Genomic DNA, 19,557 nt, shown 5'->3' on the forward strand with positions numbered 1-19,557 from the left:
TAGATGGACCACCTATTATCTGCTTTTAACGCCAAATTCTTTATAAAGAAAACCCAACATGAAATTCCCTAAGTTACTGACGTTGGATAGGTACACTGATTATTTGTCTTCCTCACTTGAGACAGGTACATGTACTGAAGAAATCTATCCTCTTGAACTTACTTTAAATAAAGCTAATACTAACAATGACCACTGCCCTTTTCTCGATCTTGATATCTATATCATTAACGGAAAGCTTAATACAAACATTTATGATAAAAGAGATGATTTCTCATTTCCTTTCGTTAATTATCCATTTTTAGATGGTGACGTTCCCTTTTCACCATCTTACGGTGTTTATATATCTCAACTTGTGCGATTCGCTCGTGTATGTAACAATGTTTAAGATTTTAACGAGAGAAATTTATGTATTACTGAAAAATTTTTACACCAGGGTTTTCGATATCACAAACTAGTCAAAACATTTACTAATTTTATCATCGGTATAAGGACATCATTCGTAAATAAAGCTCAACATGCAGACTTCTTATACGTTCAGGTATCTCACATCCAATATTTTATGAAAATATTCTTTATAAAGCATAAAAATGTCAGTATTCACCTCAGAAGCTATCAAAACCGTTTTAAAAATAGACTTATTAAGAAGGGATATAGTTACGATACTGTTGTCAAGTCATTTAAGATTGCATATTTTGGACGCATCGGAACTAAACACATTTATTTAAAAAAAAACAAAAAAAAAAACAGTCGTTGGCATGACACGGGTTATGCTCTTTTCATATATTTTATGACGGTATGATACTAAATACATCACGAGGAGGATTGTGCCTGATATTCATGTGATGAAGACATAATTTTTCAATCAGTTTAATTGAAGTCTCTGGCATGTCAGCAAACTGCTAGTAGTCTGATGTTATTTATGTATTATTGTCATTTTGTTTATTTTCTTTGATTCCATCTTCTGACATCAGACTTGGACTTCTCTTGAACTGAATTTTAATGTGCGTATTGTTATGCGTTTACTTTTCTGCATTGGCTAGAGGTACAGGGGGAGGGTTGAGATCTCACAAACATGTTTAACCCCGTCGCATTTTTGCGCCTGTACCAAGTCTTGTATTATTTTAACTTTTAGTTTCTTGTGTACAATTTGGAGTTTAGTATGGCGGCGTTCATTATCACTGAACTAGTATATCTATTTTGTAGGGCCAGCTGAAGGACGCCTCCAGGTGTGAGAATTTCTCGCTGCATTGAAGACCTGTTGGTGACCTTCTGCTGTTGTCTGCTCTGTGGTCGGGTTGTTGTCTCTTTGACATATTCCACATTTCCATTCTCAATTTTACAATAATCCTAAAATGTTTATGATAATAGCAAGCGTCTTGTGTATTTTACCCATTTTAGTATCTAGGCTCTTATATATAGTTGCCAACACAACACAATACATATCTTATCTTGTTTGTAAAAGGTCATAAACTTGTCACCTATTTGTAATGGAACTTCTTGTACTAATCTGTGAGTTGTATACTATTTTTAATATTGAAAAATTAATAACGAAATAATCACCATTGAAACATATAGCTACTTCCAGGTTTATTTATTTTTGTATTTTGATACATCCTTTAGACAATTAGAAACACCAATACCTTACATATGGCTATATGCGGCCCTGACATGAAAAACGTACAACTATTCAATTGAGAATACAATCCGCCTTGTAAGTAACAAAACAATTAACGAAAAACAATTAAGATAGACGTTCTGTTGTGACGTTTTTGATTTTAACTAACGCAATCTATGTATTACTGGTAAATTATTAAACCAGGGATATCGTTACCATAAATTACTTAAAACCTTAACTTAATTTTTCCATAGATATAAAGCTTTGGTTTTGAAGTTTGGTTGTTTAAACTGGTATAAATATTGATTTTGCTATCAGTAAATTAAAAGCAAACTAACTATTACTAGTATGTTATATACATATATACATTCGTGGATCTACAATCTGTCGACACCTTTAACTTTGCATTCACAAGGTCATGTTTTTCTCTGACTGTTTATGGCGTCTTTACACTAAATCCATTGGATGTTGAATGTGTACGAATTGATAGTTTAGTCTTAGATGCATGATTTTTTTTTTATTAGTTGTTAGTGGCTTTGAACTAGCTGTCAGATAACAGCGAGTAATCTCAGATCAGTTCCTAGTGTCTTTTTGTTGTCGGGATGTACAAGTACCCGGTCACGTCCACAAGTATTTTTGTCCATCTGATGAGTTAAGCCTTTCTTAACTGATTTTTATAGTTCATTCTTATGTTGTACTGTTGTATCACTGTCCCAGGTTAGGGGAGGGTTAGGATCCCGCTAACATGTTTAACCCTGCCACATTATTTATGTACGTGCCTGTCCCAAGTCAGGAGCCTGTAATTCAGTGGTTGTCGTTTGTTTATGTGTTACATATTTGTTTTTCGTTCATTTTTTATATAAATAAGGCCGTTATTTTTCTAGTTTGAATTGTTTTACATTGTAATATCGGGGCCTTTTATAGCTGACTATACGGTATGGGCTTTGCTCATTGTTGACGACCGTACGGTGACCTATAGTTGTTAATGTCTGTGTCGTTTTTGGTCTCTTGTGAACAGTTGTCTCATTGTCAATCATACCACATCTTCTTTTGTATATGAATGATAATTTACAGCGATTCTGGTTATTTCCGGTACTCGTAGTGAGACTGTAGAACAAGCTGAAACATGTGACGATGTAGATAAAACTTTATGCGATGAAATATTTGCTAGGAAACCTGACATGTGTACAGAGTCTTGTATCACCAAGCTATGTAAACGTTCGTGTGGACTATGTCGTAAGTACTTTCTAATAAACAATTATAATATTTTTTCCTTTACAAATTGTGACTTGGATTGAGAGTCGTCTCGTTGGCACTTATACCACATATTCTCATATATAGCAAACGAACCACACGTTGATTAAAATTAGATAATCAACATGTCAGGAAAAGGATAAATGTGTTAGACTTAGAGAATTAAGGTTATATGTAACAGAGTATATATACGCACTGTGTATCATGAGCATCGGATATAGATACCCTTAACTTGGTTCCCTGTTCATTGTTAAAGAAAAACAACATTACTTTTTTTCAAATCCCAGCGTAAAGCTGCCCGGGTACCAACATATTTGCACAGTAATGTAGCCTTTCTTTTACAATGAACAGAGAACCAGGCCAAGAATACCTATATGCGGTGGTGATGCTACACAGTGATGTCGCTTTTTTTTAAACTTCCATGTGGATTATGTATTAAGTCGTATAAATTGCATATTTCTCCTGGTACATATGCACAAACTTATTCAGTTTACAATTCTGACATATGAAATATTTTCAAATCCTGATACGTTCTCGATTATTTTTCGATATCATGGACCATGTATATTGATTCTACAAAACCATGAACCTCTTCATAGTGACAATAGTTATCAAAGGTACCAGGATTAACAAACTAGTCACAACGTACATTTGACATTTTATTTTTTAAATTTCGCGTTTTATCTTTTGTATGTTCGTATTACAACACGTTTTTTTCATATCTTAAGCACTACGATGCTACACCTGTCATGAGGTATCTGATGTCACTAATTGTACCGCAGAGTCTGCCTGTACTAATACTGAAGAGGTAGGAATTCTTTTACCTCAATACGTGGACAAAATACTAATAACGTAAACACATTCTATGGAGTATGAATTCCTCCGTAATTCCAATGTTAACTGTTTAAGGTAGTTCTTATTGTGTTCATGGAATAACATAACTTACAAGTAAACGATTTTTGACAAGAGCTTTTGAGTTTTTCGTTCGTTTACCAAAACCTCTGTTTCATTGAATCAAAGTATTTTGTCCAAAATATAATGAATGTGCTTCCAAGGCAATCAAGAGAAACTTCACTTCTATAAACTTTTCTGCATTTTGACATAGTAATATGTATTTCCATAACATATAATCAGTATTTTTAAGTTTAATGTGTACTTTTTCTTTTTCTTTTAGTTGTGTTTTACCGTGCAGACGTTCACTGACAATTTTGAAGAAGCTTACAAATTGGGGTGTGCTAAAAAATCGGTAAGATTATTAGTGTTTTTAACAGAAATTTCTTTTAATTAAGTATCACATGATTTCTATCCAAGACAGCTACAGCTTACAAAGTCAGAGAGTACCAAAATTATTCTTAATATTGCATAACTAGCAACACACAGGACAAACATGTAAAGTTTTCTTACATACATTCGAGTGCTGCGCATTTTATAATTTTATTGTGATGTACTGTAGTAGTGTCGTACATTTATGAAAGGTGTCCGTTGTTTTTCGGTGGTCGGCATGTTGTGCAAAACTATACTATTATTTATCTAAGTATTTCAATGTCGTGAGTGTGTATATTTGTATTGTATTCCTGTCACGTAATGTTGTCGTTTAAGAGGTATTTTTTTATATTGCCATATATCTAGCCATAAAACCAGATTCAACCCACCATTTTGTTTAAAATGTTTTAAGGTATCAAGTCAGGAAAAGTACAGTTGTTTTCTAAAAGTCCGTTTCTATGTTGCTCTTGTTTTTGTTTCGTGACCCAGATTTGTTTTTAAGTAGAATCGATTTATAAATATTGGACAGCGGTATACTACTGTTACCTTTACATACATGTTGTATTATCAACTTGCTTTGTAGCAAAATCTACCTTTTTATTTTGTTGTTGTTGTTGTTTACTACGTCAGTTGAACTACTACTATTATAAAGATTGATGCATTATGTTCTTATCTTCCTATAAGTTATGTGATAGCATGTCTAGTAAGCGAAAAGTGAATGTTGATGCTGGATGTTGTAATTCTGAGTTATGTAATAATAAGCCTCCCACACTACTCAATGTGACAGACTCACAGACATTATTAACAAGTAAGATTCAAAAGTAGTTCATGTATCTCCAGTAATATAAACATCTTTAGTTATTCGTTTATACAAGTAAACTTTATATGATCATATACTGTTCGTTCTCGTGTTGCAATTAAGTACTTAAAAGAATATAAGCCCTTTACTTATTAAACTGTCATTGTCTTATTCATGGGTTTAATCTCGTACAATGCAATGTCTTCCTTTATATGTATCCATGAATAAAGGTTCAGTACTAATACAATGGATAATGATAGAGGGGAACACGGCACTTAGTGAATAGATATTTTTTTCTAATTAAGTGTTTTAAGCTGTCTTTAAACCATTTTCATTCAAAACTACCAAGTTGTTTACCGATTTTGATTGTCGCTTCCAAGTTTTCATCAAAGAGTAATACTATTAACAATAATTAATATCAACCATTAGTTTAAGGAGACTTCAAATTTATTAGATGAATGTATTCACAGATAATACAACGATGAACGATACCAACATGTGCGATGATATAGACAGTGACATATGTCAGAAAATGATGAAGATGGATCCAAACATGTGTAGTGATGACTGTATTGCTTCAAAGCTATGTCCACATATGTGTGGTAGATGTTGTAAGTATTAGTTTGAACTTTATTGGCTAATTGTATCACTGGCAATTATTCAACATACTTCTATATGTATTATGCACAGTTGGTTGTTAACGTGATGAAGGTGAAATAGTATGAAGTAAAATCACAACAGTACTGAGCTCCGAGGAAAGTCCGTAGTCAAATCTGAAAATTAATAGACCAAACACATCAAAAGAATGGATAACAACTGTCATACTCCTGACTTGGAATAAACATTTTCTTATCTAGAAAATGGTGGATTAAACCTGGTTTTATAGCTAGCCAAACCTGTCACTTGTATGACATTCGCATAAAATTCCATTGTATTGACAAAAGAGGGACGAAAGATACCAAAGGGACAGTCAAACTCATAAATCTAAAACAAACTGACAACGCCATGGCTAAAAATGAAAAAGATAAACAAACAACAGCACACACGACACAACATAGAAAACTAAAGAATAAACAACACGAACCCCACCAAAAAACTAGGGGTGATCTCAGGTGCTCCGGAAGGGTAAGCAGATCCTGCTCCACATGTGGCACCCGTCGTGTTGCTTATGTGATAACAAATCCGGTAAATAGTCTAATTCGGTAGGTCACATTCATGAAAGGGAAGGGGATTGTAGTTACGACGTAAGGAACATATCCGATATCATTTGTGAAACGGTTATTCCATAACGGTCAACGGACAACAGTTACGCAAACATAATGTTGGGTTAAAGCATTAGACATATTTGTGCCAAATACCGGTTTCATGCATATGCAAATGTATGTAGTAGTGACACAATACGTTGCCAGCGTTTGTGTCCGCTTATCTGTATAAGGTTTTGTTATAAAAACGTATGCACTTTAAATGGATTAACTTGATGTGAACATCGGCTAACTACGGTTGCCTCTAACCAACATATTTTTCATTTTCTTTTATTTTTGTTATTTTCTTGTAGTTCACTGCCTGCATTGTGATGAGATAGATAATCCCAATAACTGCAACATGACTACTACATGTGCAAATGGAAAGGTTTGTTTAATTCTATTTCCTGATAACTACGCAAAACACAGTCATGGTTTAATTTGATCCTCAAGACTCGCTGATCCTTGGGAATTAGATTCCAGTTTACTTCTAAGTTTCTATCTATTAGTAATTCACCTTATGTTGTGTGATAAGGGGTTTATATATTTCATTTTCTTTATCATATATTTTAGCTTTTTCCCTTTAGTTTACCTTAAGATCTTTCAATAACAGTGTAATGTTTTGTCCTTTTTTTGCTCTCATGTTCATCCTGATAGATGAGAATCAAAAACAAGTACGGCAATTAAAAAATATGTGTTTATATTACTCAATTATGAAGAGGAGTCAACTGTTATATGTAAGTAATACAATAACCAGTCACACAAAAATAGAAAAAAATAGTTCTCAGTAGGTTTAGTTACATTCTGCATAGTAAATGACGCCGCAGAATGTCTAATGATACAAAACATGTTTGTTTCAGGAATGTTTTGCATTGGAAACATTAACCTCAGAAGGAATGATAGCCACCAAGCTAGGATGTATGTCTAAACAGGTGAAATTGTACTAGTTTTTGAACTATATTGAAGCCATTACTGTATTGTATTTGGAGCTTTGCGAGATCCAACGGTAGTTTTACTGTGGCAAATTTAGTTTACCTTGCGACGCATTGAATGACAAAAGTTCCATCTTCCAAATATTAAGAATTTGAAATTATGACCTAAACAACATAACAAATATGAACTTAACGTTAATAATAACTATTGGTCAAAATCAATCGTAAATGTTGATTTTGTATCAAAATCAAGATAGCTAGACTTTGTTTTGTTTCCAAATAGTTGATCCAGTCTTTCCTTAATGGTGCAATAAACATTATGTATATAAATATGTAGGACTCTAAAGTGCGATGGGGACTCTAAAGTACGATGGTCACGCTAAAGTGCGATGGTCTACGCTAAAGTACGTGGTTCCATACGCTAAAGTGCGATGGTCCGGGAAAATATAGACGTTAGAAACGCAGTTGGATTATGACGTTAACAGTCGATTATACAAAACAAAAATGTACATGCCGTAAGATAAATTAAAAATATTTGATCAACATATTTTTTAAACCAAATGTCTATGACATTATTTCAAACATAATTGTGATTTGGTTGGCAAAATGCGTTTTTTTAGTGCTAATAGAAGGATCTGCATGTATCCTGCACCCGACCTGACATTTTACTATACAGATACAAAATAGAATACGCATAGGTTCCCTGTGTCCTGTTTCTATTGGAAGCGAACTGATCCAATTATATCTCGTAAACGTTGCAATTTATTTTGCGGTCCCCTTTAAAATATTGTCGATTTTATTGAAAATTAAGCGTAAATGATAAATTGTCCGCTAAAACATAGTTTGTACATTGTAGTTAAATATAACATGTATTTGTACTCGTTACGAATATGGAGAAAGCTTGGCGAATATTGATTTTTTTTCTTGCATTTACATTAAAGCTTGTACAGATAAATATTTATAGTATAACTAATCGCCGTATTTGAATATCAAAAATAAGACAACGCGTGACCGAACGACGCATGGATTAAACGAGTGCGCAGCACGAGTTTAATCCATAGCGGCGTTCGGTCACAAGTTGTCTTATTTTTGATATTCAAATACGGCGATTAGTTATTCTTTTTATTACATTGGCAAATGGCCTTTTTTTTATGAAATTAATGTAGAAAATGTAAGGAACTATATTTTTTTCCTACGCATTGACAATTTGTTTTGATCCGACGTTATTGACGTCTTGACAACGCCTATAACGTCATAATAACAACCCTGATTATTCCGTAACGTTTTCCTATTGTGTGTGTTACGTTCTACAATTGTTTAAGAAAATGGCGTCTAGCAACAAAAACAATAACAGTCAAACATGAAAAAAATTCAAAGCACAGATAACAACAAAACTGTTCAACATCAAAATATATCAAGAGACTACACTTTAAATAAATCAAAGGCCTTGACCAAGAAACTAGATGCAACAAGATCAGAACATTTAAGTTTTAAATTGACCGGTGGTGGCCTTAGGCTGTTTTTTAGCACGTCTAGTTTTGAAGTGTTTAAACGTGCATGCACATACTATTATGAACATCTGAATACAAATGGAGGAGATAACAGAGAAATCGCATTTATTCCAATCAGCGATAAGAATAATAAAAATGCCGTTGAAGAACAAATTAAAGTTTCCGAAAAAGGTCTTGATTCGTTGGGAAGATCTATCAAGCGTAAATCTTATTGTATAAATATATATTTCACAACATCTTCTGTACTTATTAATGGAAAAGGACTGAACATATTTTGTGAAACAGATCTTCCGGTCATTGTAGTTAAAATGAAAGAATGCCAAATAAACGGGAAAGATGTAAATTTAAATGAGCTAAACAAAATTTTCGAAGAGGTGATTTTAATGGAGAAACAAGGAAAAGAAGATTGCAACAACAACTCTGTTATAGATGTAGATAAAACAGAACATTTAAACCCCGGTACCATTCAAATATCAAATCCTAATAACAACACAATAAAATCAATAAAAGAGGATGTATCGTCAAATACAAATCGGGAACCGTCAACTTCGTCAGTAGCTATACCTATAATAAATATTCCAGATGATATACAAGCACAAGTGAAAGATATAAATCCGACTAATTCAGAGGATAAAAGTACATGTTTAGATGGAACTGGTAACAATTTACCACAGTTAAATATTCAAGACTTCGTTACAACACTAGACAAACTAACTACTGTTGTTACAAATTTGAAAGACAAAGTTGACAAATTGGAAATATCTATACAAGCGAATAATTTATCAAATGCGAGTAGCATTCAAATTTTAAATGACCGCATGACAGCTTTAGCAAAGGTGCGCATGCAACATGACCAACAATCAATGAATAAGATGCAAGACATTGAAGCAGAAATTCAAAATGTTAATAAAAATTTGGAAAAAAAAGTTAACATGTTACAAGGAAAAACACAAAGCATCAGTGACAAAATGAAACTGTATGAAGTGGAAACCATTAAATTACAAAAGAGCTTTATGCCGGAGGAAAATCTCGGTAACCAATGTACCCCAATGTTAGATGAAGATCAAACAATTCCAAAAACAACATGTGAAACAATATTACAAGAACATCCACATGAACTAGAACAGTCAATAAATGCAGATATAAATGAAGAACCACAAAATCCTGTGTATGATACCCAACCAAAACTGCCATTATCAGGAAGTAGGGTTTTAATTGCAGGAAGTTCAGTCCTAAAAGGAATTGACCCATCTAAATTAAAAGATTATATAGATGTCCATGTTCACAGAGGAGCAAATGTACTAGATTTATACGAAGACATAAGAAGTATGGATCTGAGTTCATACAATACCATTATAATTCATGTAGGTGGCAATGATGCAAGTAGCAAAATGAATGTACAACAATTTGTGGACATTTTCCAAGAAATCATTAACTTTGTAAGATGTCAAAACTGTCGAGCAATTGTATCTGGCATATTGCCAAGGATACAATGTGATGTAACTGAATATAACACAATCCTAAAACAAATGTGCCATTATAATGATGTCAAATTCATATCAAATTATGAATCTTTTGTTTACAAAGATGATCATATAGCTAAATCATTTTACACCACAGATGGCATTCATCTAAATAGATATGGAACAATAAAGTTGTTGGCAAATGTTAATAAAGTAATTAAAGTATTCAAGGGAAAACAAATAAAGCATCATTTGAACCAACAAAACAGAAATATATATCAAAGTTCCAGTCACCAATATTACGCAAACAACTTCAGAAGGAGCCCTGCAAAACCAAGATATCAATCTCGGAGCAACATGAATACAACAGACAGAAGAAATTTCAACCATTCACGAATCAACCCCAGAAACGTAAAGGATAGAAATGATCTCAATATGAACTCTCGTGACTCGTGGGAAAACAATAATGAGCTAAATAGACAAAATGTAGACAGAGCACCATTTTTTAACAATCATTCACCAAACTCTGTACGTAAGTCAGATTATGTTCATAGGTAGCATTTAGCTTGTTCTAGTTTTTCAAACAGATATAATATTTTAAATCTGTTATGTGATAAATGTAGTAGTATACAATGTTCATGTAATATAAAAGACATTGATAATATAAACAACAGTAATACTAATAATTGGAGAAAATCTCAAAAGAGACATAGAAAGAGTCAAAATAAAACACCTAGTTCAGTAAATAAAAGTAGAAATAATCAAGCAAGTTGGTTGTTTAAAAAAGGGTTTAAACTAGGTTGTTTAAATATTCAACATTTACAACCAAAAATTGAAGAAATAAAATTTCTATTAAAATATGAACAATTATTTGATATATTTGGTATGGTAGAAACATTTTTAAATAATGAAATTAGTACCGAAACATTACAAATTGAAGGTTACAAAATAGAAAGAAAAGATAGAAACGCTATTAATTATGGCGGAGGTGTCATTGCGTACATACGAAATAGTGTATGTCATCAGAGAAGAATCAATTTAGAAATAAGTAGTATTGAATCTTTATGGATTGAAATTAAATTTCCAAACACAAACTCTATTTTAATAGGCATTTTTTATCGTCCACCGAGTTCATTTCAATCTTGGATTGATTCAGCTGAAAAAGAAATAGATAAAGCGTCTGCAGAAAATAAAGAAATTATACTCTTAGGAGATTTTAATATAAACTTTTCACATATAAATCATACAGTTGTCGGAAACCAAAAATGGAAGGACTGTATTAATTTGTATGGTTTACAACAAATTGTAAATAAACCGACACGAGTAACAGATAAATGTGCAACTACCATAGACCATATATATACGACCGATGTAGACCATATTATAGAAGTAAAGGTGCCTAGTTACGCTGTCAGTGATCATTATCCTGTTTGCGTAACAAGAAAACTTAACCCAAAAATATCAAAAATGGAGCATTTGTCCATAGAATATAGATCATTCAAACAATTTGATAAAAATAAATTTATTGAAAATTTAACAAATACTCCTTTTTATCTCATTCAATCGATTGGAGATGTTGATGAAGCAGCTAATTATTGGTATAATTTATTTCTCAGCACCCTAGACAAACATGCTCCTAAGAAAATTAAAAGGGTAAAAAACACCCAACAACCAGAGTGGTAGACTTCTGATATAAATAGCGCTAGACACCAAAGAGATCATTTTCAAAGAATTGGTGATATATATAATTATAAAATTTGGCGTAATAAGGTTACATTTTTAGTAGAACAGGCAAAGAAAAAATATTTCCAAAATGCTATTTCAAATTGTAAAGATAGTAAAACTATTTGGAAGTATGTCAAAAGTCTAAATCCTAAAAAAGCACATAATAATATCACGCATTTAGAATATAAAAATAGTGTAATTCAAAATGATGTTGATATAGCAAATACATTTAATGTGCATTTCACAAATATTGCTGAAGGTATAGTTGATAACAAATTATGTAATAATGATGATGGTGCCAGTTTTGATGCACTCAAAAAATTTGTAAAATCAAAGTTACAAACGGGTAGTGAAAAATTCATTATACCAGAAATGAGTATTTTAGATGTAAACAAATATTTAAAAAAACTTGACAAGTCTAAAGCAACTGGTTTAGATGATGTCGGACCAAATATTTTGAGTATGTGCAGCGATGTCATTGCACCAGCCTTGACATATATATTTAATCTAAGCATCAAAAGTGGTAAATTTCCAAGTATTTTTAAAACTGCAAGAGTTTGCCCAATTTTTAAAAGTGGCGATGCCTGTAATCCTGATAATTATAGACCAATAGCAGTTTTGCCTTGTCTCTCAAAAATTATAGAACGACATATAGCTAATAGTTTGTATATATTTTTAAATAGTAATGACCTTCTTAATACTACACAGTCAGGTTTCAGACCTAAACATTCGTGTACTACTGCTCTTACTAAATTAGTAGATGAATGGTTAGCAAATATAGATAATGGAGAGATAAACAGAGTTATATTTTTAGATTTAAAGAAAGCTTTTGATCTGGTTAATCACATAATTTTATTGAAAAAACTTGAATATTATAATGTTTCAAATTGTACACTAGACTGGTGTAAGTCTTACTTGATTGAACGAAGCCAACAAGTGAAGGTCAATAACGTCATGTCTAATACTAAATGCATAAAAACTGGGGTACCACAAGGTTCTATCCTGGGCCCTCTGTTATTTATTTTATATATCAATGATTTACCACTTAATATAGAACATTCATTAATAGATTTATATGCAGATGATTCTACATTACATTGTAAAGGTAATAATTTACTTCAGTTAACTTCTAACCTTCAAAATGATATTCATGTAATTGAAAACTGGTGTTCGCAAAATTGTATGAAATTAAATGCCAAAAAGTGTAAATCAATGATTATTGGTTCAAAACAAAGGCTTTGTTCAACTGGAAACAGTTTAGATATCAATATTTCAAATGAACAAATAGAAAATGTAGATTGTGAAAAACTTCTTGGTTTATATATTGACAAAAACCTAAGTTGGAATCAGCAGATAGATAAAATGTCATGTACTATATCAAACAGAATCAATTTATTACAAAAGATAAGAAAATATTTACCTATGCATATACGTATTATCTATTTTAATGCTTATATTCTGCCATTATTTGATTATTGTTGCAATATATGGGGAAGCTGTTGTGAAAGTGGAATAAATAAACTAAATAAGTTATTAAAGAAATCTGCTAGGGTTATAGTAGAAGCTGACATAATGACATCATCCAGTTTATTGTTTAATAGTTTACACTGGTTAAATATGGAAAAACGCATTCAATACCAAAAGGCAATACTTGTATTTAAATCATTAAATGGTATGGTTCCTAACTATTTACAAGAAAATTTTCATTTTACTGATAATCAAAATTATAACTTACGTTCAGCTGATGAAAAACTATTAAATCTTCCAAAACCAAAAACAAATTTTTTAAAGAAAACATTTACATATTCAGGTTCTCAAATATGGAACAGTTTACCAAATGAAATAAAAATGAGTAATACACTTGTATCTTTTAAAACAAAATGTTACAAATTTTTCATCAATTGTGCAAATTAATATGCTTTTTCATTATTATTTAAATACAATTGTATATTGTGTATAATATAACTTTATAATACTCTATGTACTTATAAATATGTTATTATTATTTTGAGGACTCTCAGGAAGATTAGTTTTAACTAATGGGATCATCCTCTTGAAATAAAGATTATTTATTTATTTATTTTATTTATTGTTGTATGACGTCAGAGAGTGAAATAACCACGTTAATTTCACATGTGAAATTATCGGTTTTTATCTAACTGGGAAATCAATGTAATTCATTGCAACCAATGTAATAATACTTATTCCGACTTTTGTATTTGTAATTTACGATGACGACTGTAAAAGGGGAAAAAAGGGGGATAGAATATTGATGAACTGTGTGAACGGCAAGCTACGCCAATTATCAAAATATTTCTAAATACGCCTGAATTGTAAAAAAAATGATTTAACAGGATATACAGTATTTTGTCACACTAAATATTTTTTTTAGCAATTATTACGTTGTTGGTCTTCTATAAACAATCATTTCATCCTACAGTCCAGTATATCATAAAGCCTACATGTTTTACATATGTTTTACCCTAGCATACTAACTTTTGCCAAACAACTATTTTAAAAAATCCATGTACTTTAACGTTTAAATCCCCCAACCTTACCCTATTGATGCATTTCAATTTTAGTGTGACATATCATCGTACGTTAGCAAACAAACAACCATCGCACTTTTGCGTGAAACACCATCGTACTTTAGTAAACAAACAACCATCGCACTTTAGCGTGAGACACCATCGTACTTTAGCGTAGACCATCGCACTTTAGCGTGACCATCGCACTTTAGAGTACCATCGCACTTTAGAGTCCTACAAATATATTCTGTAATATTTCGTCTTTTTTCAAGGTTTGTCAAAGAATTCAAGATCCCGTCAACCATATATTTGGCAGACGACAGGAATCGTTTTCTTTCAAAGGAGGATGTTGCATAGGAGACAATTGTAACCGAGACATTGCATCAACTACTACCTTGTCAACAATACAACCTACAACAACAAGTTCAACTACACATGAGGTCCAACATCTTACAACTCAATGTAAGACTTTTTCTCAAATGTATATATCTTGTAGTCTTAAAAACTACGAAATAAACATGAAAGTCACGTTAAAAAAATGTATTGTGTGTCGTGGCGATTTCTTGTTGTTGTTCAGAAAATTGGACCAAAAATATCAAACGTCGATCCTTATATGTTTTGTTGACAGAGAAAAATATTAAAAAATAGTCTGATTCTCAACATGCTAAATGTATATGATTCTGTCAATGTTTAAAGTGTAAAAGATTGTTGCGTAGTTTTATTTACCATTTTCGCGTCTGAAGCCAGTTATTTGTTGATATTTTTTTTTCATCTGCGCAGGCTCTTTATATTACGTAGATAATTAATTTGATTTAATTTGTGTTTTCTGCAAATTAATGCATAAATCTTAGTTTTATACGGAATCCTACTGTACAAACATGTTTATAAAGTTGTTACAAGGAATATAACTGCCAACTTAAAGGTAAAAAAAAATGTTTAATTTTATATAGCTGTACAAGTACTAATAAACAAAATTGTAAATGAATCGTTCTGTAGAATAGAAATTTCTTAAAATGTAACATCATAAATATACTTAACCTTACGAGAAAAGTTCAAAACGGCAAGTCCTTAATCAAATGAGAAAATCAAAAGACCTAACACATCAAACGAATGGGTTACAAATGTCATATTACAGACATAGAACCGATGTTAGAGGTGTCTGTTTAAACCTAGTTTTCAAATGTTCCACGAAGACGAAGTTAAATATAAACATTCTAAAAACATTTTGTTTTTGTAGTTTAAACATTAATATAATCATATACATTGAGCATGTTGAGAATCAGACCAGAAAAACACATTACTTTCGAACAGCGGTATACTACTGTTTACATAACATATGAAGTACTAGATGTTTAATCTGAATTACAGCTACCAATTTCTGTAATCATTACGGAAGAGGATGTCCACCAAACTACCAACAGATTGGCAACGGTTGTTATATGGTAGAACGACAGAGATTTAACTATGCAAAAAGCAAAGTAAGTACGTAACCATTTAACATTGAAAATGAACTATTTGTTATATTTTGTCCTTCTCATTTAACATAAACGGTTTATACATTGACTTTTACATTTCTGATTAAAATATATTAACTAGAAAAATACACTTTTATACTGAAAAATGTTTAATTTTGCTGCATTAATTTGTTTATTAATATAGATGATGACAAGGTAAAAATAAAAACGATTTCAAAATGTATTATAGGTGTCACACCACCAATTACTCCCTCAAATTTAGAACGTATGTGAAAGTAGGCTTACTCGGACAAAAAATAGTGCATTTGATGTCATTGTTTACTTAAACAAACCAACAAATTGGCAGAAATGAAACTTTTGGTGAAAGAGAAATACATTAAGACCATTTTGATCTAAAACTTACTTGTTTATGAGTTTGCATTCAAAGTTGAGGATTAATGCACTCCATAGTATACTAATTTAAGATTTCCAGAAAACCAGGGGTTATTTTTAGTGGTACCTCTATTCGGAAGACCTTTCTTTTTTATATGATTTTAAACATCTGTTGACAATTGGCATGTAGAAAGCTGATACATGTACGATCCAGGATATAACTGGTTTCTATGAAGTTAAACTTAAGGTAAAATATTTACAAAGCTGTGAAAATGGCAAAATTTGGTTGAACAGATAGGGACTTTTAAATTGGTGGTATGACACCTGATACGGAGACGTAAATCTCGATGCGAACAAGAGGGGTATAAATGGGAAACTTAATATTACTAATAATCAGTTTTAACTATCTTTTTATAATAAATGATCGAAGAAAAAGAAGAATATGTTGTATCAAACCTTTTATGACCTTTCTAGTAATAAACAGAGAAACGTACTTGTAGACAAAACTATTCCTTGGTTAATACATTAACATAGTTCCGAAGCAAGGTTTACCAAAGATTACAAACAGGGTTAAACTTAACCACAGGCTAAATAACAGAAAAATAATCTATAGTTAAATTTTACCAAGGGTATTCAACCCTTGGTTAAAATTTAACAACGAGAAGTAAACTGGGTCCTTAGGGTATAACCAATCCAGAAAGCGGAACCTTTGCACGAGCATTACGGATATCGTTTTATTTTATTTGCTGATTATAATTTGGAAATATTTTAGATTAAGAAATGTAGCTAACCAGTGCAAATATGTGCTTTCTTGTCCAGGTTCAGATTTTCCTCTTGTTCTAATTGATTTTTCAGCTCTTCAACTTTTGCATTCATTAGTTTTTGGATATTCAAAATAAATGTCCTTTGGTGTCACTGGACATTGATTATCAAATCGTGCAACAGTTACTGGTGGAGAACAACTGGTACCGTTTGTATTATGTCATTGTGTACTATTTAATTTGCTGTTGAGTATTATTATGTTTGTAAAGAGATACAACTCTCGCTTATTCAATGGAACTCTTTTTGTAGACGTTTTGCAAAACACGATGTGGAGCACACCTCGCAGAGTTCACCAGCGTAGCCAAGTTTTACGAAGTCATGTCATTTTACAAAAAGTTTGTTCCGTTTATAGGTGAGAATTCTATCTGTAGAAATATATATACCAGTATCCGCATTTTAGATGTCCGAGATAAATCTGTTATACACAATAATTTTTCTCAAGTACCATACATGTTGCTTTCAAAATTTTCAACTAAAAGCTAAAGTTATTATTTAAAATGAAGTTATTTGCAATTAAGGAGTGTATCTCCATCTAGCAAAACTCTGATTCCTTGCCGGCTTTGGCTATGCGTGTTTGTCCTTTATGGTTTATAGCTCTTCATTATTTTCATAAGCTTTGGATTTTCTAATATTTTAGACTCGAGCATTACTGATGAGACATTGATTGTCGAAATAAACATCTGGTGCAGAAATTGCTACCGTTTATGTTATTGCAGGACAACTAGTCTTTACCTTCTATGTTATCATTTTCTTGTTTCATATTATATAACTGCGTAGTATTTGTGACTTTCATTGACTATAAACAATTGTCCAAAAGTGTTATAGCCTGGTACCAATTACTTTATTTTTAAATTCTAACATTAAAGAGAAGGGCGAAAGATACATAAGGAATATTCAAACTCACAAGGCGAAGATAGACTCATTTTGCTATAGCAACAAAGAAAAAACAAAAAAGGACAAGGTGCTCATAATCAGGACTGGGAGACAGATCGTATTCACATGTGACACTCGTTGTGTTGCTCGTGTAAGTATATATTGTTGTCTGCTCTATGGTCGGGTTGTTGTCTCTTTGGCACATTCCCCATTTCCATTCTCAATTTTATTGGGCATTATGCTTGATATTACACATGGCAAATTAGATCGACGCAAATGGATTAAATTTAGGATTTATATTTTTTATGAGGGATAACCTTATTATGGGGCGCAATGTTAATTTGGCGCAACTTCTGAAGTTAATTAAGTTTTATTGATAAACATTGTACTTTACGCACTTTTTTGTCTTCAATTTGAAGATGCATATCTATGATTTTCAAAAAAAATGTTAAAATAATTTTCCATCAATTTGATTAACGTTATAGTATTATAGCACAACATGCGTACTTTTTAGGTTCTAAAAGTATGTTTGCTTAAGCATCCAATATTTTAGTAGTGACAAAAAATATCATGGACATGAACATATTAATTTCAAATAGGACTTGTTATTTAAACATTGAAAGTCGATCTTGCTCGGTTTCTGACATCACAAGCATTTGTACAAAATACCTGACAGGCTTTGTCCTTTCTCACATTGAATTAACATTGATCAACATTGCTTCTTTCTTTTACAATAATGCATACAAGGAATATTAGAATTATCAAAAATATTTGACGTAACAAAAAATTATAAACCATTCCGCAGAAAAAAAAGAATTTCGAAATGTGACAGGTTTTAACTGGACGAAATATACCCCTTCACTTGTATATCGTGTTTGCTCAAAAACGAAACAAACACACTTAGCACATTCTTGCTACCAATAGAATGACATCAAACGTGTTAACACGATTCCGTGAAACACGTCATTTATGCATTTAACACTAGGTCACATTCTCTAAATTAAAGTGTATTATAAATTTGAGAAGTAGTACGAAATATGGTTCGAACTCTATTTGACAATTTTGACCGTAAGTGGGTTCCGCTCTTCTTTTAGGGTCCGTTTTGTCCTATATCTATTTCAGAATACAAATTCCGATTCTTCGTTGCTTTCAAATATTCAAATTAAGCGTTTCTTGATGAAGATAATGACAGAAAGACGCATGAAGGACATTTGCTATTCAACAAATGGAAGTTTTTAACGACCTTAACTGGCTATACAGCCCTTGCACGGTCGGTTGCTATTCATACTACATAAATTTACTTTTATTTAAATAATGCAAATTATATTTAAAAGAATGATAATTACATTCTTTTTTAACAGATATGGATCTCTATATCGGAGCAATTAAACACAATGATAGTAGCATTTATTATTGGGAGGAAACCCATGCTTATGTGGCAAATAATTTATGGGTGCAGAAAAATGAAGCAAGAGGAAGTTGTGTAATGGCAAGAGGAAAATACAGACTGGTACCCTATCATTTAGAAGAAGGACTGGTTTCCGTATTATGTGATGAGCTCTACAATCCTCTTTGTTATGCTCCATTACATTATTAAACTTATGTTCTAATTCGCCACACTTAAACGAACATAAATTATTTATACAATAAAACTCAACACATGTATCAGAAATGAGCTCTCCTT

At 31.8% G+C, this 19,557-nt stretch overlaps 1 protein-coding gene across 1 annotated transcript; it reads left to right on the forward strand.

Annotated features, from left to right (window-relative positions):
- The first annotated feature begins 1,424 nt into the window (after nt 1-1,424).
- LOC143048675 (uncharacterized) lies at nt 1,425-19,545 on the forward strand. The gene is made up of 12 exons (XM_076222481.1): nt 1,425-1,509; nt 2,690-2,851; nt 3,598-3,677; nt 4,044-4,115; nt 4,817-4,940; nt 5,402-5,542; nt 6,487-6,560; nt 7,033-7,104; nt 14,604-14,793; nt 15,700-15,809; nt 17,250-17,352; nt 19,235-19,545. Exons 1-12 carry the CDS (start codon nt 1,488-1,490, stop codon nt 19,468-19,470), a joined length of 1,386 nt encoding a protein of 461 aa, XP_076078596.1. The 5' UTR covers nt 1,425-1,487; the 3' UTR covers nt 19,471-19,545.
- Nucleotides 19,546-19,557: the final 12 nt, after the last annotated feature.

This window comes from Mytilus galloprovincialis, chromosome 10, assembly GCF_965363235.1.
Source record: "Mytilus galloprovincialis chromosome 10, xbMytGall1.hap1.1, whole genome shotgun sequence".
Lineage (NCBI taxonomy): Eukaryota > Metazoa > Mollusca > Bivalvia > Mytilida > Mytilidae > Mytilus > Mytilus galloprovincialis.

Bases quoted from the DNA above. Each gene is read 5' to 3' on its own strand.
- LOC143048675 (XM_076222481.1), top strand. From the start codon at position 1,488: ATGGAACTTCTTGTACTAATCT. The intron at 3,678-4,043 runs GTAGGAATTCTT...TTTTTCTTTTAG, and splicing joins CCTGTACTAATACTGAAGAG to TTGTGTTTTACCGTGCAGAC. The intron at 4,941-5,401 runs GTAAGATTCAAA...ATGTATTCACAG, and splicing joins CTCACAGACATTATTAACAA to ATAATACAACGATGAACGAT.